Source organism: Mirounga leonina, unplaced genomic scaffold (assembly GCF_011800145.1).
Source record: "Mirounga leonina isolate KUSES-001 unplaced genomic scaffold, KU_Mleo_1.0 Mir_114, whole genome shotgun sequence".
Taxonomy (NCBI): domain Eukaryota; kingdom Metazoa; phylum Chordata; class Mammalia; order Carnivora; family Phocidae; genus Mirounga; species Mirounga leonina.
In genome coordinates this window covers 46,738,650-46,763,853 of record NW_023270265.1, presented here as the reverse complement: position 1 = coordinate 46,763,853, position 25,204 = coordinate 46,738,650, and the positions used below count along the sequence as shown (strand labels likewise).

Sequence of the window (25,204 nt, the reverse complement as noted above, 5' to 3'; positions counted from 1 at the left end):
TGCACTTTCCCGGGAGGCAGTGTGGAATGTTGGAAAGGAAGCCGCGCCAGGAGGCCTGGGGTGGTACGTGCATCCTGGGCCTCGCTCTGCGCCTCACTCAACACCGTGGGATTCACATCCCCACTACGAGCCTCTGTTTCTCATCCATAAAGTGAGGTTGGACCGGATGGTTTTGAAGGGCCTTCCTGCCTCTAAAATCCTGTCTAAAATGGGCTCTTGGTTGTGGAGATCGAGGGCTGGCATGGAGGCCTTCTCAAATCCTGTTTTCTCTTTGTCATTTCTGAACCAGAAAATGACAGATGGAGAGACCTGGACAGGAAATGCCCTCTTCAGATTGAGCAGCCGAACGCCGGCATCTGGGAGTGCCTGCCCGAGAAGTGTCAGGACGGCGCCCTGTGGCACCGGGAGGCCGCGACCGCCTGCGCCGTGACCAACCTGATCAAAGACCTCAGCCTCAGCGACCACAACGGGAACCCCTCAGCGCCCCCCAGCAAGCGCCAGTGCCGGTCACTGTCCTTCTCCGATGAAATGTCCAGCTGCCGGACATCGTGGAGGCCCTTGGGCTCCAAAGTCTGGACTCCCGTAGAAAAGCGACGCTGTTACAGCGGAGGCAGCGTCCAGCGCTATTCCAACGGCTTCAGCACCATGCAGAGGAGCTCCAGTTTCAGCCTCCCTTCCCGGGCCAACGCGCTCTCCTCGCCCTATGACCAGGCGGGATTCCACCACCGACTCGGAGGTCAGCCCTGCCAGGGGGCGCCAGGCTCGGCCACCTGTGGACAGGCGGGTGACATCTGGAGCCCCGACCCGAACCCTGTGGGCGGGGGCCGGCTCGACATGCAGCGGTCCCTGTCCTGCTCCCACGAGCAGTTTTCCTTCGCGGAGTACTGTCCACCCTCAGCCAACAGCACACCTGCCTCGACGCCAGAGCTGGCCAGACGCTCCAGCGGGCTGTCCCGAAGCCGCTCCCAGCCGTGTGTCCTTAACGACAAGAAGGTCGGCGTTAAGCGGCGGCGCCCAGAAGAGGTGCAGGAGCAGAGACCTTCCCTAGACCTTGCTAAGATGGCACAGGTAAGAGCCCCAGCCCCGCGGGAGGCGTCGCAGGAGCATCTCGGTGCTCATGGGAGCCGCTCCTGGCCCTGGCCCATCCCCATCCCAGGCAGAGGCGGGGCGCCGGTTTCAGAAACGCCCGGAAGCGGGTTATGAGTCCTTGTTTTTTAAGTGCTCTTCAAAGAAAGGTGAAATCAAGGTTCCTTTTTTTTTTTTTTTTAAGTGTCTATTTCTCTCCGTTTAAAACCAGAGATGCCTTTTCCCTGTGAATGCAATGCTAGTGGTATTGGAGCAGACAGATGGTGAGAGGTGGGGTGTTGGTGGGGGGAGACCATTGTCATCAAGCACTGGTGACCCCCTTCCAGCATTTCACTGGAGCCTCTGTCCCAGGAGCCCAGCCCTGCAGTGCAGGCCAGGATTCATTGTCACTCGGATGATGCCGATCCTGAGATCAGGACCGTGGGTCATGGTCTCAGAGGGTGAGAGATGGGTGGAAGCACTTACTCATTTGATGAAACTGTTGACAGCACGAGACCATCCAGAAATTGTGATTGCCATCCTCTGTGCCACCTTTGTAATCATCCTCGCTGTTCACTGTAGGCGAGGCCTCCGGCCACGTGCCCCGTCCCTTGCACTTTATCCTCTGTGTCTCGGAGCCCTGCCTTGTGCTAACACTGAGCTCGGGGACTGATTTGAATGAGATGAACGTGGAGTGAGTACACCGTCTATGGGACAGTCTCCGAGCCTGGGTGCCCCCTGTGTTTGGTTCTTACCGAGGAGGCCTGAGCATGACAGTGAGGCTTGGGGACTAGGGTTGGCCCTTGTGACCCATCCAGTGAAGGACGGGTAGGTGTGGGTCTCTCTGTTCTGTGTCTAGAGGCCTTCAGGTGCTTCATGCTGCGGTTTAACTGTTGTCTTTGCTGGTCTTGTTATGGAAGCCTCGGTCACCGGTGGGTGTTAAGGGACGGAACCTGGCTGGCCTTGCTCATGCAGCGTGTGGCCGCCTCTGGGCAGGCGGGCTCCCATGTCCACTCCTCTTTGTGGGCAGAATGGCCTTCCTTCAGTGCCCAGAGCTGCTTTTTCAGCTGGACCTCCTTTTGCTTTAGAATAAAAATGCAGCTTCTGTTGATGGCATTTCCTTCCTTTCTCTAGCCCCGCCTCCCAGCCTAGGGGTCCCCCCCCCAACAAAAGAAGAGGGTCAGGTGTCTCGAGTCTTGAGCATGCACCTGGTCCCAGAGTCCAGACTGTCTGGCCCTTTGCTCCAGAGCCTGGCCTGGCCTGGGGCAGCCGGAGGACAAGCTGGTGACATGCTGTGCCTTCCCCGTGCCACTGGGGTTCCACCTTCTGCCCCGCACTGGCCAGGTTCCGTCACTCCTCCAGGTGTGTCCCTTTCTTTTTCCTGAGTGGCGGACATTCTTTGCTTTACTAGCTAGACAACGATCAAACCCACGTTCATTTACGTTGGACATGCGACTGGAATTTTCCTTCCCTGCAGGAATTTAAAGAGGTAAAAAGGCTGGAAAGGTGACAGATTTAGGTGACTTTCTGAGGGAAACCCAGAGCCCTGAGTCCTGGCTGCGAGAAATGGCTTCAGTTAAATTTTTAATGTTGAACTTATTTTATGAGCTAATAAGCTAGATAGGTAATAAAAACAACTTACACATGTTATTCTGTTTTACTGCCCACAAGCTGGAGGAACAGCACTGGCATCACTAAAGACATTCCCCGTCCTCACTTGGGTAGAAACTGCTTGAAAATATATTGCTCCGTGGGGCTGTGCCCAGATGTGTAGATTGCTTCACTGGCTCCAGGCAGGCCTCCAAGATCCTGGGGAGGCCGCCCTGATTCCGCCTGCTTTTCTCTAGCCAAGGCCTGGGTAGGGCAGAGTCCGGGGAAAGTGAAGACGGGGCCCCTGGGAAGGGTGTATGCCAGGAGGGGGAGGCCAGAGCCCTGGGGATGGGCCCTGAACCACCCCGACCATGCCTCTAGAGCCCCAGCCAGCCCTCTCTCCACGGGGCCCGGCCAGCTTTGGCTCCCCAGCTGGGTAATTTGTGGCCTCATGGACCTTACTTTTGCAAGAGCTCTGAAAGCCGGGCCTGAGGCCACCCCAGTGCCTTTGCAGAGAGCCCTAGATCCAGCCTGGAACATGTAGGACCCTGTGCCTGGGAACCCCACGAGCCGAGCCTGTCACCGGCGTACAGACACCTGCTCACTGCCAGGTGACAGCCCATGTGGGACTGCTGCCCCCAGATACCAGTCTCTGTGGGCTGTGGCTTTCTCAGCATTTGTCACTGCCAGGGAGGGAGCAGGGTCTGCGCATCTCTGGAAAGATAGGCTTGCACCAGGGTCAGCATGGCTCTGTTTCTCCAAGCTGGATTTTGGACTCTTTTTCATAGGTCTTGTGATCTTGGTTTATAAATAATCACTTATTTGGGGGGGCGAGGGGTGCTCATTGAACATTTCTGTGAAGGAGCCCCTTTGTGCGTGTACATCTGCGACCAGGTGTATGAGATTGGTGCAGAGTGTCTTTTCGGTTGGAGCGCCTGGGAGTTCTGACAAACCCCAGCTTCCTGCAGGCGCTCTCTGGGGCTGCACACACGTGCCCGCACATGGGTGAACACGCAGGCGCTTTCCTCCGGCCGTGAGGCAGGGTGCCCAGAGCCCCTCCGGCCTTGCCCATTACAGCCCCTCCCGAGATCCTTCTGGAACATGGTGTTCACTTTTGGGTCTGCATTTGGGGGCTGGGGGGACATCACATCGGAAGGCCTCCAGATGAGCGGCAGGAGGCTGGCGGCCCCGGGCAAACTGCCTCACGTCTCTGTGCAGCACATCATTCCACCACTGCAGCTGCTGTTGTTGCTACTGCCCTAGGACTGTCGGGGGGAATAAGGGAGATAGCACACACGCGTGCGTGTGCGTGCACGCCCTTGTGTGTGCATGCCCGTGTGTGCGCGCGCGTGTGCACGCCTGTGTGCGTGCGTGCGCGCCTGTGTGCGTGCGCACGCCTGCATGTGTGCGTGCGCGCCCGTGTGTGCGCGTGCGTGCATGTGTGCACACGCCCATGTGTGCGCCCGCCCATGTGTGTGTGCCCGCCCGTGCGTGTGCGCACGCGTGTGCACGCCTGTGCGTGTGCCCGCCTGTGCGTGTGCGTGCGTGCGTGCGCATGTGCGCACGCCTGCGTGTGTGTGTGCGCGCCTGTGTGTGCGTGCGTGTGATGTGTCAGCGTGTACATGTGCATCTCCGGCTGGACGTGCAGATGTGTGTACGTATGAACGTGTGTGTGTATCCGTAGCTCTGAAGATGTCTGTGCGTGTCTCGTTGCTGGCCTGCATGCGCGCGCGCGCGCGCGCACACACACACACACACTCACATGACCTGGTGCCCTGGCTGGTGTGCAGTGAGTGCTGACCGTTACCGTTGGCGTTGCTGCTGCACGTCTTGGGGGGGAGGGCATGGGCTCGTTGCGGGCGACTCCAGAGGCGGAACTGGGAGAGAGCCTGAAGGTCCCAGGAGGCACACTCCGTGCATTAGAAGGGCTCCCTTTTTTCTGTATCACCTGTCTCTTTCCTTCTGTTTTTCCCCTCCCTTTTCTGTCCTTGCCATTTACTTCTTCTTCTTTGTTCCTCTTCTTGCCTCATCCTTTCCTTTTGAAAATGGGAAGGAGGCCTGCCCTGCAGCTCAGCCCAGCCCATGGTGAGCTTCGTGCTCAGAGCCAAGGGGTGTGAAGTGGTGACAGAGTCGGAATCACTACTGCGAGTGGAGACATGATCCTGGGAGCCCACGAGAGGCCCTGCCCCTTCCCGACTGCATCTCGGGACGCAGCTGTCCAGCCGGCGAGCAGTGAAGCCAGGGTGCAGGGGGTCCGGGGGTAGCAATTGCTTTCAGACTGTCTTTACTCACGTCTTCTTTTTTTAAAAGATTTTATTTGTTTATTTGACAGAGAGAGAGAAAGTGAGAGAGGGAACACAAGCAGGGGGAGTGGGAGAGGGAGAAGCAGACTCCCCGCGGAGCAGGGAGCCCGAAGCGGGGCTCCATCCCAGGGCCCTGGGATCATGACCTGAGCCAAAGGCAGACACTTAACGACTCAGCCACCCAGGCGCCCTGCTCACGTCTTCTTAAAACCTCAGTACCCGGATCATGGGCAGGGATGCCGAACGAGCCTGCAGGTGCCCCAGCCATCTGGCTCCAGAGTGAGAGCGGTGGTTGCAGAGAGGAGGGCACCCCAGTGGGAGAAATGCCGCCAGGACCCAGGCCAGGAAGGCCCGCCCCGTCCTGTTGATTGTCATCGCAACCACTCAGCTCTGGGAGCAGCTGCTTGAAGGCAGCCCAGAGGGGCAGTCGTGCCTGTCCCTGCCCAGGTCACATTTTGCTGGCCTCCCTCTCAGCTTTCCCCACATGACCCCTTCTGCCTGGTGTTTTTTGTGAAGCCGAAGCCTCCTTTGCAGAATGACAATGTGTGTCATTGAGAGCAGGGCCCAGCCTGAGCATAGGAGCTGTTTACTAGCGGGACTTTTGCTGACATGATTTGTTACTGCTTCTCTGAGACCTGGCTTGACTACCAAGCACTGGTTGACTCCCAGCGAGACCTGAGCTATGCGTGGCCATTTAGACACAGATCACATGTGTGTGAGCAAAGATCTCAGAAGAAAGCAGCAGTTAAAAAGATTACCCACGGAATGCCGTGCCCCTGGGCGTCCCAATCTTGCTGTATTTTTAATTCCAAGCTGGGCAGCTTGCAAGAGCAACAGATTGTATTTCTCAACAGTGCTTCAGACAGAAGCGAGGCATTTGTGAGGAGGGGTCGGGATGCTGAAACAGAGGTTTGATTGATCACAGCTGCCCACACACTGAGTCCTCAAACCTCCTGGAGCAAGCCCCAGAACAGGCAGCAACTGTTGCGGTAGCAGATGTGTGAGGGGCCCAAGCAAGCTGGTGGGGGGCGGCGCGGGGTAGGGGAGCAGCACGAGGTTAGGTGCTCTGCCGAGAGCTGGTCCAGGGTGAGGCTGGGAGACGAGTCTGGGACAGCCGGGTTGGCTGGGGCTGTGGGGGCTCTGAGGGGTGAGGAGTTGCTGCCGGAAGCCGTCAGGGGTATCGCAGATGCTCATCGGCAACCCGTGGCTCTTTGTTGGCAGGCCGTCCCTGGGTCAGCCTTCTACTCTCCGCCCTGCTTGCCAGTTGGGGTTGCCTTTCACCATGTGGGGTGGCCCTTCACACCCCTGGCTGCACGACCGCCCTGCTCAGGCAGCCCCAGCAGCCTCAGCCAGCTGTGCTTTCCCTTGGCAAAGTCCCTGGGCTTGGGCCTGGTGTGCCCGAGCCTTCAAGGCCTCCTCCTGTCTGCACTGCCCCCGGCCAGCTGTGCTGCTGGTTTTCGTTTTCTGCTGCCTTGTACCCGTAGGCCCTTCCTGTTGGCCTGGGGAACCACACTGACGGCAGACAGAGGCACTCAGCGAAGGACCGCCCCTTATGGCACAGAGTACAGGTGGTCATAGAAAGCCTGGGATTGCTAATTGGAATGAAATAAATGCTAAATAAAAGGAAACAATCAGAATGGGCTTGAACAAAGAAAGAGAGTCTTTAAGACTTGGATTGTCAGAGTGGCGCCTGGGTGGCTCAGTCAGTTAGGTGTGTGACCCTAGATTTTGGTTCAGGTCATGATCTCAGGGTCGTGGGATCAGGCCTCCGTGTTGGGCTCCACGCTCAGCTCAGAGTCTGCTTGTCCTTCTCCCTCTGCTCCTCCCCCTGCTCACCTTCTCTCTCTCTCTCTCTCTTTCTCAAATAAATAAATAAATAAAATCTTAAGAAAAAACCAAAAAAACAAAAAACTTGGACCGTCAAGGGGTGGTTGGCCAAGGGTGGCAGCTCTCGGTGCTGATCAAGCACATCTGTTCCGTGCTCCTGACAGACATTGCTAATCGATTGCAGCAGTCTTTCTGGTTGAACTGGGAGGCCTTAGACTCCATCCGTCTGTGATCTTGGCAGCCACTGCTGATCGATCTGCCCTCTGTCAGTCTCCTCACTTGAGGGTGAGGCCTCTGGAGTCCCGGGGGAGTCGGTGACTTGCCCAAAGCCACGTGGTTCTTTAGGACTCCTAAAGGCTGGAACCTGGGCCTCCTGACTCTGGGTTCAGTGCTCCCCCTGCTGCTGTGATTTGTCCTCCACGAAGATGACCCGCTTGGCCTTTCCAGGTAGGCGACCCTTACAGGACCTAGAGGGTGGGGAGGTGAAAGCATGAGTTCTGGAATCAGAAAGGGGCTCAGTTTCCCTTTCTGCCACTTTTGAGCTGTGTGCCTTAGTCACCTCTGTAGGCCTCCATTTCCTTGTCTGTAAAATGGGAATGGCAGTTCCTGTTTCTCATGGGTGAGGGGAGGAGTCAGGTGGTGTGGATCCGGCCAGTGGCTGGCGCTCCAATGAACATCAGAGCCACACCCTGCAGCTGGTCTCCTGTTCCTCTGGTTCTGGGCGTCAGCGGGCTCCTGGGAGAGGTGGTGTCAGCGTGAGGCCGGGGTCCTGCCAGCCGTGGTGAGGGGGGAGGGCCGAGCCAGAGATTAGTTTCAGTTCTGTCCGGGGTTTCTTTTTCTGGCAGAGATAGGCCTGTCAGTAACAGTGTAGCACCCCTGACGGGGGTTCTCACAATTGAGGGAAACCCCTGTGCAGATGCTTGGATCACTCCTTGCTGTCCCTAGTTGCAGCCCCCAGGTTGCATAAGCAATCCGCTTCAGGTCACTCGGATTGGGGCCGAGTGTTGACACAATAGCTTTGATCTCCCCGGGAAAAAGAAAAGTAGAAGGAGTTCAGCTGGGGACATGCCAGCGAGGCAGCTTTTAGTGCCACTCGGTGATTTTCCACACTTTAATTGTGGGCCTTTCTGAGCCAAAAGGTGTCTTAGAAGATGTGAGGCAACAAAGCTCTGGGGTGCCCAGGGCTTTCTGGAGGGCCTCTGCTTTGGAAGCCAGTCGTCCAGGTGGGAGCCCCTCTGGCTCCCCAGATGTGCTTGGAGCGTCCTCCGCTGCCAGGTCCTGCTCTGGTCCTGGGCGCAGAGGCCTGCGAGCTAGGGGCCCTGTCCTCTGGAGGCCAGCACACCTGAGGACCTCTCTAGTCCCACTCCACGGAAGCCAGCGTGGGAAGGGCTATGGGCCAGGTGGTCCTTGCCTCTTTGGTTCAACTCCAGGGGCCTACAGGGGAGGGTTTCGAGAAACCCTGTGTTGCCCCCCAGCCCGCTGGAGAAGAAGCAGACTGTGGGCTGAGACGTGGGGAAACAGAGGGCTGGTGGAGAACAGGGCCTTGGCCTTGCCCATGCGGTGGGCTTGAGCCTCATCCTGGGCAACTTACTTGACCTCTTGGCACCGTTTCCCCATCGCCGAGGTGGGGTAGCAACATCTTCACTTGTTGTGTTGCTGGCAACCCTGAATGAGTTCATCAGCGTGACACACTCATGTGTGCCCAGGGTAAGCCCTCGGTAAGAGCCAGCTGTCATCATTGCTACTGGCAGCCACATTTTAGGAGTAGGGAGAGAATTTGTCAAAAAGGAGGAGCTGCTATTCATCGAATGTGAGCTGTTCTCACTGTGGGGATTCTTTGTCTGCCGCTCAGGTCCTCAGCCGTATTTCTGCTCCCCAGAAGAGGGCCTGGCGCCCAGAGGCTTCTGTGGCTGGTCCGAGGGCCTGGCTTGAGTTGTTGAGTTGCCCTGTTGGGGTTTGGACCTAGGGCTCTGGGTCTCCAGTGTTGGGGTTTTGCCCAGCTGCCGCATGGTAGATGCTTCCTGTAGCATGGGGGAGACGAAGCGTGGCCTGTCGTTGGGAGCGTAGCTGTGTCTGGAGTTAGAAGACCCGGGCTGAAACCCAGTTCTGCACCTCTCTGTGCTGTGACTGTGAGCCTGTTGTCTTGCTTCTTTGAGCCCTGGGTTTATGACCGTGTGTACTTGTGCGCAGGCGTGGTCGAGACAGGCTGCAGCTTCCTGGGCCCCTCTCCAGGGTCTGAGTCCCTGGTGCCACAGTATTTCGGGAGCTCCCCAACGGAACGGCGTTTGGGAGCAGCAGAGCTGGGCACAGGCCTGGTCTGGTGACTCTGCAGAGGCCAGGGTGGGCATATCTCGTGTGGAGACAGCACCAGGAGTCAAGGCCCCTCAGTCAGATGGCCTTGGGTCAGCCTGGGTTTGGAAAGGCGTGACCTGGAGAAGGGCTTCCAGAGCCCAGTTTTCCTACTTCCAAGTCCTTGGATGGGCCCCTGCTGAGTCATTGTGCCATCAGAGCAGTGGCATCCCTACCCGGCAGTGAACCTTCCCGAGCACCAGAGAGGACTTGGGGTTGACCTGTGCTGAGCTGGGGACGTAGCTACCTTAGAACTGTCCGGAAAAACAGCTAACATGCAGCGTTGGGCATTTGTGAGTCAAGTCCCTGTGCGTGGGTTCTTAAAGGCAGCTTCTGAGTCCCTGCTCATCATCCCGAGTCTGGGGTTGGGGGCAGAGTGAAGGAGCAGGAACCCAGTGCGACTGCTTATGCCCTGTCCAGGTGCTGTGTGTGCTAGGTGTCTCAGCCTTTGAAAGAGGCCAGGCTTCCAGAACGTTCTCACAGCACATTACACTCAGCCTCACGAGGGAAATAAGCCACGAGGCAGCCCTGGCAGAGCTCGGGGGTGAGATGGGGGCGCCGCAGGAGAAGCACAGGTGTAAAGGTCGGAGTCAGGAGGGGCTGGGAGGAGCCCCGGTGTGGCTGGAATAGAGTGGAGGAGGGGGCAAGGGGCCCAGCATAGGGGCTTCCTCAGTAGGCACTTTCAAGTCCTCTGGCTTTTATTTTAAGTGCAAGGAGGGGGGCATCAGAGAGTTGTTTTTTTTGGTTTTTTTTTTAAAAGATTTTATTTCTTTATTTGACAGAGAGAGACACAGCGAGAGAGGGAACACAAGCAGGGGGAGTGGGAGAGGGAGAAGCAGGCTTCCCTCAGAGCCCCGATGTGGGGCTCGATCCCAGGACTCTGGGACCATGACCTGAGCCGAAGGCAGACGCTGAACGACTGAGCCCCCCCAGGGGCCCAGGGCATCAGAGAGTTTTAAGCAGGGCAGTGACAGCACCCTGAAGAAAGCTCCTTCTGGCAGGGGGAGCCACACAGACTGAGGGCTGTGGGGAGACAAGAGGCCATGGGCAGATGACAGTGGGCGAGCCCACGGTGGGGGCAGTACACATGTTGATCTGCGTTTGAGGCTCACACATTCTGGAGGTGTACAGCAGGACTGGCCAATGGCTTCATCTTGTCATTAGCTTCCAAGTCACTGGAGTCATGGACCTCACTGGGCAGAGAATCCATCGCCTTAATCCCCAAAGACTGCTTCCTTTATTTTTTATTTATTTATTTTTTTAAAAGATTTTATTTATTTATTTGAGACAGAGAGAATGAGAGACAAAGAGCATGAGAGGGAGGAGGGTCAGAGGGAGAAGCAGACTCCCTGCCGAGCAGGGAGCCCGACGCGGGACTCGATCCCGGGACTCCAGGATCATGACCTGAGCCGAAGGCAGTCGCTTAACCGACTGAGCCACCCAGGCGCCCAAGACTGCTTCCTTTAAACTACTCAGTTTAGTGTATGCTGGATGTCAGTCTGTCTTGGTTTCTGGCCCGCAGCCCTCGCTTTGCCAGTATCTCTTCTCCATCTTTTCTCGGTGAAAGTGAAGTCTAGTCGGCCACTGCGATTCCTTTGGTTTCCGCAAGCATTCCTGAAGCCATCCCACCCCCAAATCCTTGCGTCTCGGTGCTTTGCCAACCCAGGCTGTCTTTCCCTGCTTGGAAACTCGATTCCTACCCTGTCCCTGGACCTCTGACTCCTGTGCCGAAGCTTCTCAGTCCTTGCCCGCTCGAACGTGGGTGCCGCTCTGGCCTTGGGCTGGGGAAGGCTGGGGGCAGCTTAGGGCCACAGGGGGATTCTCTTACAGGTTTGAGTGCTTGTCACGCTGGATCCCGCTTCAGCTGTGCCACATCTGGTCTGTTCACAGTAGCTGGGGCAGCAGCTCTGGAAAATGTGGCATCTGTGGTGCCCTCTACGAATCTACTAACAGAGCCTGTAATCCCAGCCCAGCCCGGAAGGATGCAGGGGACGGGGATGCTTGACGGACCTGGAGGGATTTTGGCATTCCCCACCCTCTTCCTGCTTCCTTATTGGGGATGTTGGGGTAACACCTCCTGGGAAGGAGCCTTTGGCAAGGCTGTGGGGCTGAGAGAGCCCCCGGGAGGGTGGGAGATGGGGAAGCAGAGAAAGATATTACTGAGATGGACATGTGCTTAATTATGAGCCAGGCCCAGAGCCCACACATCTGACACGAGCCTGTGCCTCTGCCCGGTGCAGCCACTGGTTTTCATGAGGCCAGCACAGGGTGGAAGGTTACTTTCGACTCTTTGGCAGCACAGCCCTCCACTGTCCTAAGCATGGCAGTGACATAGAATCTCCCCTGTGGACGTGGGCCATTTATTTACAACATTTTCGCAGTATCAGCCGTCCTGAATTACTGCTGCTTCTCCCAGCATCGGGCCACAGTTGAGAACTAAAGAGAGCAAATGCCACACAGCAGGGCAGGCCCTCTGCTGCAGTCCCCAGGCCGGTGGGAACTTGGTTCGACTGGACTTGGAGTGGGTGGTAATTGCCTATTTAGGGCCAAATGATTAACAATGCCTCCTTTGAAAGTTGGGCGTAGTAGGGCTCTTGGATAACTCTTTTTGGGGGTGGGGGGGAGAGGGGTGGCTTTCTTTTCTGTCTTGGAAAACAAAGGAGATGGTTGCTTCCCAAATACAGCGCAATGACCAGAAGCTCCATTCGCGAGCAGTAGCAGTGAGCTCACATCAGTAATATGTCACCGAAGGCCACCAGGCGCCAACCCTTTCCTGAGATAGTGCAGGGCCTTCTAATGCATTTAATCTGTGTGGAGCGGGTGGAAGCGGTGGTGGGGGCCGCAGCTGCTTCCTCGCCAGAGCTCTGTGCACAGAGAGCATGCGGAAGACTGCCTGCAGCAGCCAGGGCCCCGGCAAGGGACAGAAACCACCCGTATGTCCACAGAGGGGTCACCGTGAGCAGTTGTTAATTGGGTTTCTGGAGAACCAAGAAACCAAGACATGAACACCAGATATCATGGAGGAAGCAACTGCAGGAAGCTGCTCCCGCCCCGGCGAGGGTGACAAAGGGAAGAGGCCGCGGTTCTGCAAGCTGCAGAGCTTGGAGGCCCCAGGGCCCAGGGCCCGCCGGGTCTGGGGACAGGAAGCATGGTGTGGCTGCTTCTGCACATGTCGGGAAGGCTGCAGGCTGCAGCCTCAGCTCTCATGCATGGGACAGAGGGCCTTCCCGGGTTAGGAACCGGGCCGGTGACGGTGACAGCCATGGGAGACAGGCAGGAAGATGCAGCCCCCCTCCCAGTGCTCCTGTTGGCAGAGCCTTGAGGGGAGCAGATGGAAGAGCCGCTCTGCCCCCCCCTGCTGCCGCCAGGCTCAGAGGCCAGTGGGCCTGGAACTGAGCCCCGGGCTCTGGGGTCCGCCAGAGCTGCTGTGGGAACGCCTGCCCTCTTCCTGCTGCGCAGTTCTGGGCCAAGCGTGGTCTCTCCGTACCACCTAGCATCCCAGAACTAGGGGTGTGTTCTCACTCTTCTGCTCTTTCCCTCCTTGTCTCACGTGGTGTCTGATGAATGCCTGGCACTCAACGAGTCCCCGAGGATATCTCTGGAAGCCACACACGATTATCATTTTCATATAAGCTATTTTCTAGAAAGGGAGTAGATAATAAGCAAGCAACAGGCAAGAAAATTTCAGGTGGCAGTAGGTGCTATAAAGAAAATACAACAGGCTGGATGTGGATGCCAGGTGGGAGGAGAGGCGGTGGATGTGGCCAGCTTTAGGTCGGAGTGACGGGGCGGCCACTCGGAGGTGACCTAATGACGAGATGCCTTCAGCCATGCACAGGTGGTGAGGGAGAGCATGCTAAGTAGAGGGAAGAGCAAGCACAAAGGTGGGGAGTTGGGATGGGCTTGGCAACTTCAGGGCAAAGCAAGCTGGTGTGAGGGGCGTCCTGGGCGAGGGGGGGTGCCCAGGAGGGGCTGCGAGGGGTGGGCAGGGCCAACTCAGGTGGGCCTCGCAGGCTGGGGAAAGGAGTGGGTCTTTGTGCTTAGCCCGGGGGAAAGCTATCAGGTTCCCAAGAAAGGATCAGATGTCATTTCCTAAGTGTGGGACCCTCTGAATCCGCTGCCTTGGGGATCTGGTCTCAGAGTGCACCCGGGAGACTAACAGGTCGGGGCAAGAAGGCATGTAAACGTTCATCAGGGGAAAGAGGAGGATGACCAACTTTGTCCTTGGGGAGGCAAACCAAGTCAGATATGGCTTCCTTTTCCTCTCAGGAACCAAGAAAGCCAGAGCAGTGAGACACTGGGGCTTCCTGCATTGGTTTGGGTCACTTGCCTGGTCAGCCTGCTGCCAACACTGTCCCTTCTCCCTGGGAATTCGGACAGCATGGTTCATGCCGGGAACCTTTAGCCGGAGACCTGCACCTCCTGTGGCCTGGGCCCCACCCCCTGAAAGTCTGGTGAATGTACAGATGCAGCACTGATGACTCTCACCATGGGTGACCGTGTGCTTGCAATGCCTACGTGTCCCCATCCCCACCTCCCTTGTGGGCCAGAGACAGGATTTATGTTTGTGATGTTCCGTGTTGTCTTCATCACAGTCCTGGAAAGTGGGGATTACTGTCCCCATTTTGCAGAAGGGACTGAGGTTCCGAGTGGCCCCCAAGCTCCCAGGGATTGACGTGCCTGCAAGGTCCACGCTTGTTCCAGTTTCCATGCCCATCTGGGGCCCTGGGCAGAGCTCAGGGTGCCAGGCCCTTCCCACCTTGGGTGTCTGCACAGAGGGTTAGAGCCAGTGGGGGCTGGTGTCACGGAGCTGAAGGTGGGCTGGGAGCAGGTCTTCCTTCCTCAGCTGTGGTGGTCCTTGGTGGGACAGGTCGGCCCTGGACACGCAGGGGTCTCTGGTTTGAGGACAGTGACGTGGATGGGCTCAGAGGTCAGTGGCCAGTTCTGGGATGGCAGCTGGGCTCTCACGTGACATGGCCAGGAGAGCCTGATCTGGCCCCCACTCCACCAGCTGTTGGAATTGTCTAGACGATCTGAGGTGACAGTTGTCACCATTCTGGATGAAGTAGGCTACAATGGATCATTACTGAAACCTGAGACCATTTCGAAGCAGCGACAGGGTGCAGCGCCCAAATGGGGGCACTGACGGTGGCTTCGATGGAGCTCAGGAAGCTGCGTGATGCCTGCAGCTTGGCATGAGATGGTGTGTGGAGAAAATGAAGGTTCTCTCCCTCCATGGACCTTCCCCACTGCCCCAGCCCCAGGCCCTAAAGAGACCCACGGTTCAGGGTGCTGGCCATGAGGCTAGGCCCACAACCTGCCAGCCCGGAGAAGGAAAAGAGCAGGGGGGAGTACAGTCCTCATCCCAGGTTTTGGGACCCCGGTAGGGCTCTTTAGAAGCCACACATCCTGGGGAGCTGGCCTTGCCTTTGCTTCAGTCTGCTGGGGCCTTCTCTGCTTCCTCTGGGGTTTTAGGTGGAACAGAGGGGAGCCATGAGCCTTTCAGCCTGTGCTGGGAGGGTATAGGGAATGCCCTCATCACAGAGCAGGACCATGGAGGACCAAGGCCCAGTGTCTGTGGAGTTCTATGTGGGGGTGTGACTTAATATTTTACAACAGATTCAATATTCTAACTAGAGCTCTGCCGGGTGGACCCCTGGGGCCTCCTAAGTGTGTGGGGAGGGGAGAGTTCATAACTCTAAAGTTATGGCCAGTGTCTTCCAGGAGAGGTGACCATTGTCACCTCAAACCATCTAGATCAGGGATCGGCAAACCACAACCCACAGGCTGTTGCCTGTTTTTGCAAATAAAGTTTTATTGGCACATAGCCATGTCAGCTTATTTAGTAAATTGCCTATGGCCGCTTTCATGTTAAAACAGACTGGACGGGCCACAAAGCCTAAAATATTTACTGTTTGGCCCTTCTTACCGGCCCCTGATCTAGATGGCCCCATGCCTTAGTTTCCCCATATGGAAAGCAACTGGAGTTTGTCAATTTCTCACTGAAAGCTAGTCATAGAAAGGGCCCCAATACTGTTACCCTGGCGGTCAGGAATGTGGGGGTGATGTAACGCGGCCCACCCGATTGTCTAAAGCTCTGCTGAGCCGAAACTTGGCCCCTGCGTGGCCTTTTCCTGTGCTCCTCAAGTGGCAAATAAGAACACGGTGATGGAGAGGGAGCAGCGGAAAAGGAGCGGCCAGAGTTTGTGAGTTTTGGCTAACCGGGGCCCTGGCGTCAGACCGAGTTGTTCAGCGTATCTCAGGGCACAAAAGCGTGATTTTTTTGTTTGTTTGTTTGTTTTTTTTAAATAAAACTGCGTTCTCACAGTGGCGTTGCTCTGGAAGCATGTGCTGGGTTGCCTGTCCAGTCCCAACGCTCTCGTCTCTTCCAGGCTGCTCTTCTGTTGCTGCCATGCCTGAGAAGCGTGGGCCAAAGTGAGGATTGTTCCTTTCCTTCTGCTTTTACTCACTGCCTGCATTTTCTCCCGTCCCTCGAAGAATTTTGGTGAGGCTGTTCCTCTCAGTCTGGTAGAACAAAACTCCGACACAGTCAGCGGGGGGTGGGGGGTGGGGTGGCCCTGGGGTTCTCGTCATTCAGGACAAACCCCTAGAAAGTTCACCCTGGCCAGGGATCCAGAAATCTCTCTGCTGGCCAGATGTGTCCTGGCCCCAGAGGCAGACAACCAGCTCGGAAGTTGCTAGAGGATATTAACTTTGTGGTAACAGAACTTGGCCCAGCGAGGTGGTTTTGGAACAGCGTTGTGAAATAAGGGAGGGATGACTGCCCTGACATTTAAAGGCCTCCGCTGGCTGTGCTTTTATCCTGCGCTCCACCCCAGACTCAGTCCACAGAGGCTGGCCTGTTCCAGGGCCGCCGCCGCCCCGCGCTTGGGAAACCCGCAGGAGCCCGCACAGAGCCAGGAGGCTGTGGCCTGGGCTGGAGCGTCTTCGGGGACCCAGGAATGTGGTTGGAAAGTCCTCCGTGTGACCAAGAACCACTTCCACCATTGCTGTTGGCGCGAGCCCCGTTGCGGAGCGGACGATGAGGGAGGGAGGGAGGCCGATGATGAGTGCACATCTCCCCGCTAAAGAAAGCTGCTCCCCGTGCGCCCCCTTCTTCCCGCCCGGGGCTGTGGGGCGGCCGCGCCGTGGGCAGCTCTGCATGGACTCTAGGGGCATCTGTATGCAGAGCAGCAGGTTAGGGTCACGATGTTCCAAGGAAGAGTTCAGCCTCACATTTACAGGCTGCACAGGTTCTGCAAGTGCTGTCAACTAAGCTAAGCTCCTACTGTGTGCGGGACGCTGCGAGCGCACATCAGCCACCGTCTTGGCCTGAGCTAGGCGCGTGCTACCCTGAGCCCTGCAGCAGCATTCTGGGGCTCTGAGAAAGACTGGGTTGCCAGGATGAGGCCGCAGGCACTTCTCTGACCCCGTTGGTCTGAGCTTTCTTGATGCTCAGTCAACCCCCGGGACACAGGTACCGTTTTGGTCACACCGCTCACCACTGAGGACGGGGGAGCAGAGACTTGGTTCATAACCTGCCCATGGCCACGGAACCAGTCCCCGGCAGGTGTGGGACTGGAAGCCGGCAGGTACGGTTAGGATTGTGTGCTGAGCCAGTGCGCACTGGGCAGCCTCAGGAGGCCCAGGAAGCAGGGTCTGAGGGAGGAAGGCTGGAGAAGATTTCACAGGCGGGGATGGAAGCGTAGGTGGAGGGGAGGAATGCAGTCCTGGAGGGCCGCCACTGGCGGCTTGTGCCCGCAGCTCCCACCCCTGGCTTGTGGGATGAGGGCAAGGTAAGTTTGTCACAGTGCCTAGCCCGTGGTCAGGAACTCGTGTGCACCTTTGTGCCCGTCTCCTGAGGTGGGCTTTGCAGACTCTCACTCTGTGCTGGACTTGTACAGAAGCTTCTCAAAGGTCTAACCCAGTGACACAGGTCTCAGAAAGGTGACGCTTCTCTGAGCAGGGACATGCTGTGTCTCCAAGAGGGGGTGGAGAACGCAGCATTTTGCATGACATGTGGGACCGACCCCTTGGCAGAGCAGCTTCTGAGAAGCACCACTAACATACTAGCAGGACTGGGCCTGTAGCAGCAGGTGGGAGGGGACCCGCTCGACGTCTGTTCTGGGGTCCATGACCTGGAACCGTTGCAGAGGTGGCCTGAAACCTCCCAGGGGGGCACAGTATCGGGCAGCACCGAAGATGGCCAGGCCTTCACGGTTGCCCGGTAGGGTCCCGATTCCCGAACATACCAGTGCATTCTTCAGTTTCACATCTAGCAGAGCCGTTTCCCCAGGCTCCTGCTGGCCCGCCCCTTCCCCTTGCACTGACCTGGTTCTTTGATTTTGGGTTCAAATGCACTGCGGAGCTATGACAAGAAGTAAGAGTTTGAAAAAAAAAAAAAAAGAAATAAGAGTTTGTTCCTTTAAAAGAGAAAAATGAAAGAAACAGTCCTTATTAAAACAAAACACATGAGCTTAGCACCAATTTCTTGCTCTATCCAATAAGAAAAGTGGACACATAGTTTAAAAAAAAGAAAAGTCACCGCAAAATTCTTGGCCCAGCACAAAATAGAACTGAATTCTTTTAGGCTCTTTGGTCCAAAATCTGTGGTGAGTGTGTTGACTCTCTGGGACCCTGAGTTTGTAATAATGCAGGTTCCTGTTAACGGCACAGAAATACTCCGCTGGCTTCGACAGCACGCCTCACGTGACTTGGTTAACCCGCCGCCTGGCCAGGGGCTCGGTGGCCCAGTGGCTACGCCAAACACTGTGTGACCAGATGTTCCCAGGCTGTCCAAGCGTAAGAGCCGTTTCCAGCATGGGCCCCCTCCCACAGACTGGGCAGGGCCCTGCTGGTGCTTTGGTTTTTCTTCTTGAATAGTTTGCCTGTGAGTTTGGGGAGCTGGCTTGACTCGTTTTCTCAAAGTAGCCCATTCAGTCTTAGGGCAGTGGTGCCGGGAACGCCTGCCCACCTACCACAGCGGTGCCCCTGGAGCCTGAGGCCCCCGTGCTCATTCAGGACATGCTCAGTCGTGGGGCCTTCTGTGTGTCCACACTGCCCATGCACACTGGGGTGTGCATTTTGTGTGAGAAAACTCAGAATGTGCCTCCGTGATGTCTGCTCTCGGGGGGAGAATCTGGGCTTCCACCTGAGTTCCCTCCTTCCCACGTAGGACCCGTGTCTGCTCTGTCCCTCTCACCTTCCATTCAATCCAGAACCTCTCTCTGGGTTCCTGTTGTATGCTGGGCACCTCAGGGCAGGAAAACGAGCAGCAGACCCAGATCCCCCGCTCTGTACGGATTCTTTTCCGGGGCCAGTGCTGTTGGGTGTGGACCTAGTGTGTGTAGGCGCTGCTCTCGCCACTAAGGATACCATGTGGGGCAGGATGGCCACAGGCCCTGGTCTCCAGAAGCTTCCCCCTCGTGTGGGTAGACAGACAATAAGCGGGAGCAAAGAAGGTTATGTCAGACACAGTGCCGCACAGGCCTGTGGTGTGGCTGCTGGGGGAGAGACCTTCCGTGGGGAAGGGTGGCGTGAGTGACCCCAGACGCTGGGGCAGGGGACAGGGTCAGGGACTACACCTGGGCCAGCCCCAGCTGTACCACTAAGCAGTGCTCCGGATGGCAGTGGTATACCACCTGGAGTGGTAAAGCCTTCTTCAAGGAGGGGCCATCGTCCAGAATCCCAGCGCCGCTGGTTCTTCCCCGTTCCCCTTCCCTCAGCATCTGACGTGTCCTGTATTGGCCCAAGAAAGTCTTGGGTGGGGGGGATGTCTTGGTGGGGAAAGGTGAGGAGGTGTCAGGTGCGAGGAGCCCCTTGTTTTCCTATTGACATCCAAGAGGGCTATGGCTTTGGGGGCCCTACCAGCCCAGTGGGTATTGGCACAAACCCCTAATTCAGGTGGAGACTGTAAACCTCAAAATGGGCTGCCTGTCCTGCAAGAGAGGGCATCAGCAAAGGGGTGGTCCTGGCTTGTGAGCATGAGATGGGGGATGACCATCCTTGATGGTCTTGGCAGCCTTGTCACCTGAATGTGGCAAGTCATAGTGGACAGTCCACTCTCTCTGGCTGAGAGCAACCAGGACAGTAGTGAGGTTACGAATGGGCTGATAGGCTGAGGGCCTCAGGAGGCAGTCCTGGGCACCAGAGCTCATATTCTGTGTTACCGTCCGTTGAAATGGGATTTCCCAGAAACCTGTGACATGTGTGTGCCTCGGGCTTACATAACCTAGGCACTGTTTTGGGACCTACAGCTCATTTGAATCTTGACTGTTGGCAAATGACCTCCAGGCCGGCCTCTCTTGCCTGTCAAAGGAGCGAGGATCTGCTGATGTGAACCTGCCCTCGGGGCTCCCTGGCCAAACGCGGACAGGTGAGCAGTCGCAGGAGGGCTCCTTTTCAAAAGGGACTAGCTTGCAGACTCAGGAACTCCCAAGCGGGAGGGGGTCAAGTCAGCGGCCTCAGGAAGGCTGAGCCACCTGCAGCCCTGCCCATCAGCTCTGGCCATCCGGGCCATGGAAGGGAGCGAGCTCCTGCCGCCGCCCCTCGGCAGGGCTGGGAAAGAAGCCGCTCCTGTGCACAGCAGGGCTCGGGCTTGCTGCCCCCGGCCGCCCACCGTGCAGCCACAGCCGGTCCTGGGAGGGCAGGGTCCTGGGAGGGGAGGACGGGGAGAACCTTGGTTGAGTCAGAGGCAGATTCTGCCTTGCTGCCTGCCACTCCCTTCTGCTTGTGGTGCTGCAAGTGGAAAGCAAGCCCTCACTGTGCCAGCCCCACTGCCACCCCCACGCCTGCAGGCCCCAGGACCGGAAGTCCCATCCCATACCGGGAGTCCCCCTCCTTTCCCGTTGTCCCCAACGTGGCAACCATCAGAAAGGCCCCTTTTCTGAGAGTTCGTGTTCTAGTGCAGTCCCGTTTGGGTCCTCGCGGGGAGAGGACATCACTGCTCACACCCAGGGTTGGGGAGGGCCAGCCAGGTCCAAGGCTTTGAGTCCTTTGTCCTAAGGTCTTTTCTGAGCACCTTCATGTTGGATGAAGATGACAGTCATACTTAGTATGTGTCAAGCACAGCATGACATTTTTCTCATTTAATGCTTTGTAATTATTTCCTTTGGTAATGATATGAGCCTTTTTTTTTTTTTTTTTTTTAAGAATACACCCAAATGGGGCGCCTGGGTAGCTCAGTCGTTAAGCATCTGCCTTCTGCTCAGGTCGTGATCCCAGGGTCCTGGGATCGAGCCCCGCATCGGGCTCCCTGCTCTGCGGGAAGCCTGCTTCTCCCTCTCCCTCTGCCCCTCCCCCTACTTGTGTTCCTGCTCTCTCTCTCTCTCCCTGTCAAATAAATAATTAAAAATCTTAAAAAAAAAAAAAAAGAATATACCCAAATGTCTTGAGAGCCACATTCTTTCCAAATAAAGGGAGATGTGGCAGCCTAGCCAGTGGCTGGTGTCCCGTGGGTTCCTTCATGGCTCTGAGCGTCCATTCTTCCTGTGTCGAGACTGACCTAGGAAGGGGTTAACTGGAGTTACCAGAAGCCTGCTGGGTGGGGCCCAGCACCTGTGGTTTGCCAGCTGAGCCTCTGGCCAGTGCTGGTCAGTGGGGAAACCTCAGCTGGAGAATCTAGCTGGTGCCGGCCCTGAACCGGATGAGCGGTCTTCCAGGCCTGGTGTGGCGTGGACCCTCCCATCCATGCAACACGTTAGATTCATGAAGTACGTTTATGGACCTTGTTTCCTTTCTTCCTTGTGGGACCCCTCTGACATGGGCTGTGCTTATCCAGCTTGTAGATGAGGAAAGCAAGGCTCCAGTGGAGGGACCTGCCGAGTGAGGAGGGGGCTGCAGAGAGGGCTCTGAGCCCAGGCATGTCTGGCCCCTTGCCTGATGTCACCATCCCAGCGGTGCCCTAGCGAAGGACCCACAGCCCATCTGTCCTTGGCTCTTGGCAGAGCCACTTGAAAGTTGAGGGCAGAGAGTGGGACCTGGCTGCCTGGGCACCTGGGCCTGCCGAGCTGTTTCCAGCATCATAGACGCCCCTGTTGACACAGCATCAGAGTCCCCAGGGGGGGCCATTCTTGCCAGCCCCTGCCATACCCCAGCCTTCTTGGTGTAGAAGAAGCCAGTCACCGCAGCCTCAGGCACAGCTCCTCACGAAATCTGGAAGATATCCCTTCCTAGCTGGCCCTGAGCTTGGGGCTTCATCAGAGAAACTCAAGCCTGTGGATTTCCCTCCAGGGAGCTGGAGTGTGGACTTCCTTCCCCAAGGTGGGGAAAGAAACCAGTGGAATAGTTTCGAAGAGCTTTGGAGTGGTTTGGGCGGGAAGCAGCCTCTAAAAGAGGTTGGGGGGGCCGTCAGTAGAGGGAGGTCCATGGAGCCCAGCTGTGCCCCTCATTGTCCTCCCAACGCCCATCAGCCCCCACTGTTCTTCCTTCGTTGTTGTATGAAGAAGTTTGCTTCTTGCTCTCATTGATGAAGGCAGGAGAGGGGTCAGAGTCTGCAGCACACAAGGTCTACTTTAGGATGAACCCTTTCCTTTCAGGTAAGCCTGCACCTTTTAAAACAAATGCCAATGGCTAAGGGAGGTTGGCTTGATACATTTGTACTGCGGAACCAGAGACCGGAAATTGCTCATTAGCAGGAATGGTTTCCGCTCTGCAGTCGGTCACTTGGGGAGCATGAGGTAGAGGAGGAACAGTGTCTTTAGAGTGCAGAGTCTCAGCCTCTCTACTCTAACCACATAACCACTCTGAGCCTCAGTTTCCTCATTGGAAAATGGGGATAATAATAATTTACCTCAGAGGGTTGGTGTGAAGATCACTTAAGCCAAAGGCCATAAAGCACCTGGCCATACTTGGCCACACTGCAGTTGCTCAGCAGATGGTAGGTGCTGTCCTCAGTACCAGAACTGTTAACCTTCGCCTTTGTCTTCACCATTAACACAACCACCGTCATCACCACCCCCTTCATCACCACCACTTTCATCACCACCATCACCACCATCATCACCACCATCCCCACCACCACCATCACCATCACCACCACCTTATCATCACCATCACCACCATCATCACCACCATCACCACCATCATCACCGTTATCACCACTATCACCACCATATCATCGCCATCATATTGTCATCATAATTATCACCACCATCACCATCACCACCACCATCATCACCATCACCATGATCACCACCATCACTACCACCATGATCACCATCACTACCACCTTCATCACCACCTTATCATCACCATCATCACCACCATCATCACCACCATGATCACCATCACTACCACCTTCATCACCACCATCATCATCACCACCATCATCTAGCATAGAGAGTGCAGCCAGAACACCTCGAAGACTTGGCCTCATGCCCGACTCTGAATCACAGGGGAAGATAGCTGTCATGTCAAGGTACTGCAGTGACCTGGGCTGCTGTCCCTTCACGAAGGCTCTTTACCTTTGGCCTTTTCCATCTGGTAGCGTGTTTCCTTGTAGGGAGAGGTCCCAGCGTTAGTTGCTGTCTCCTTAGTGCTCACTCAGAGTAAAGCAGAGCCTACAGGATCTTAAAATTATCCTATGCTCAATTATAATACTAAGAATAAAACATTCTGGCTCCATTAGGGAGAAAAGTTGTCTGGTAGATAATTATGTTGTCTGTACATGTCATCAAATCGTCTTTTTCTGACTTTGGTTCTTAATGCTGTAAATACCCCGGTAGATAACTAGAGATCCGAGTGCACGTTAGGGCGGGGGCGAGCGGGCCCTGGGGGTCCTTCTTACCTCTGCTGTTCACTAGCTGAAGGATCCTGGCCATGGGACTTCTCTGGGCCTCAGCTTGTTGTGTTTTGAAAAATGGGGCTGGGGCGCCTGGGTGGCTCAGTCGTTAAGCGTCTGCCTTCGGCTCGGGTCATGATCTCGGGGTCCTGGGATCGAGCCCCATGTTGGGCTCCCTGCTCAGCAGGGAGTCTGCTTCTCTCTCTCCCTCTGTGTTCTCCCTCCCTCTCTCTCTCGCAAATAAATAAATAAAATCTTTAAAAAAAGAGAGAAAAACAGGGCTAACAATACCTGCCTGGTAGAGGCATTGTGACACTGAGGAGGGGCGGCTTGGTTCCGGGGACAAGCATATGTTCGGTAGATGTTAGTGCTTTGGGAGCCTGAGGGAGTAGAGAGAATGCCCTGGCACTTCTGACGCCAGGGACACCGTGATACTGTCACGCTGAGTGCTGGTGACGGCGGCTGTCGGGTCATGACTTTTGCCATCCTCCAGCTGGGTTCTGTTCATGGCACGTATCCTTCATACAGTTGTATGAACGTGGACTCAGGCTCAATGGGGAAGTTTGTTAGAACTGGGTTGTCCAAATCTTTGCAGTTGCTGGGATGTTGGCCGTACCCTGTGGTATGCGGTGGGGAAAAGTATGTTGGGAGAAACAGCTGCTGACTCACATGGAGGCGGACCGGCCGGGACTGTTCTTTCGGCTTCCCACGGCAGCCGCTGATGGCTGGGCCAGCGTGCCAGGCAGCACCCTCTGCACCCATCCCCCATCCCGGTTGGCCAGGAGGGTGGTCAGAGGGCGCCAGGTGGACCCAAGAACAATAGGGGGCCCTCTGCCAAGGTTGGGATGCTGCTGTCTACTAAGACAACGGTATTTTCCTCTGGGAAGACAGTGTGAAAACTTCAACAATCAAGGATGGTTTCCATGTTCCCCGTTTCGAGGATGAAGAGGTGCAGAAGGTTCTAGCTGGAACTCGTAAGTCTCGGAGCTTTGAGGGACCTGAGTCCGGTCCCGTCATTGTGTATCTGGAGAAAGTGAAGAGAGAGGTCCTTTGCCCAGGGTCACGTGGAGACGCAGTTGATGACAGGGCGGCAACTGGCCCCCGGGTCTTCCATCGCTCCCGTTGCCTGCCCTTCCCACCTGGACACCCTCGCAGGCTACAGCTCTTCCTGCAGGTGGGTAGGACGTGGCTGTCCTCTGCCGCCAGTTCCTTCCTGTCTCCTCGGCCCTTGCCTTGAGCCTCCCAGTGCCTCTCTTGTGGTGGCAAGCTCTTACCACTGGTCTCTCCAGGGACGCCGCCCATTCCTCAAGGGCTGGGATGGTGCTTTGTCTTCCCAGGGCGTCCTCCCATGATTGCTAATTCCAGCCCGGCCTCTTAGTGGCAAGAGGAGCCCTGAGCAGGCAGGCAGGTGGCGGCGTCCAAGGACTGGTGGCACGACCTTCAGCTCTGGGACCTTGGGCAAGTTACTCAGTCTCTCTCACCCTGTTGGCTCATCTGCAGAGTGAAGATAAGACACGCCTCTCGGGGCTTGGTGGTGGGAGTATCGTCCAGGGCTCTGCTGCTCCTATTTTAGTGGGTTCTCCCTTCTGAAGCCTCACGACCTTATTCTTGAGGTCTCCTGGCAATCCTCTGAGGTGAGCTGGCTGGGAGGCCCCTATTGCCATTTTACAGATGGGGAGATGGAGGTTCTGAGGGGGAAGGAGATGAGTGGTGACTTTATGCAGGCTCATCCCTGCCCTCCCCACCCCAGGCTTTCCTGTCCACAGAGATGGGGCTCATGGGTGCCAGGCACGTTGGTCTCGAAGGAGCCACTGCCCTCCCATCCTCCCTCTCCATTTTGGGGGTTTCCTGCCCCAGGCTTGGCCCTTTGCTGTGCCCTGGCCTGTGGCCTCAAATTTGGGGTTTCCGACATGTTCTCAGAGTCAAGGAGCCTTAGTATCTTTCCTCCCAGAAGCTTGGGTGCCCCCCAGCGCTCCCCGAAAGAGGGCTTTCTCAAGGAGGAAGAGCGTGCCATTTTGCCTTGCAGAAACAAGCAGATTTTCAACATCTGAGCGAGGGCTGAGAATGCAGAAGTCTGGGGGTGGCAGCCTGGCCTCAACCTGCCTCACGGGCACGTTCCAAGCGCATTTCCTGTTGACTGTCTCCTCACCCGCACCCACTTCCTTTCCCATCCCTCGCCCCACCCTGATCGCCCCGCTGGCTGACAGCTCGGTGTCGCCCCTGATGTGCTGCACGTTCGCCTCCTGCTGTCTGGGCACTGCAGGGAGCCCCGACCCCAGTACGGTGCTAT

At 56.5% G+C, this 25,204-nt stretch overlaps 1 protein-coding gene across 5 annotated transcripts in view; it reads left to right on the top strand.

Moving 5' to 3' along the window:
- The window catches only part of FAM53B (family with sequence similarity 53 member B), a 116,322-nt gene that overhangs the window by 65,850 nt on the left and 25,268 nt on the right, over window positions 1–25,204 (top strand). For all 5 annotated transcript variants that reach the window (XM_034985769.1, XM_034985753.1, XM_034985736.1 and 2 more), the window contains one exon: window positions 290–1,068. In XM_034985769.1, coding sequence (XP_034841660.1) covers window positions 290–1,068 — 779 coding nt within the window. The remainder of the gene's footprint in view (window positions 1–289; window positions 1,069–25,204) is intronic.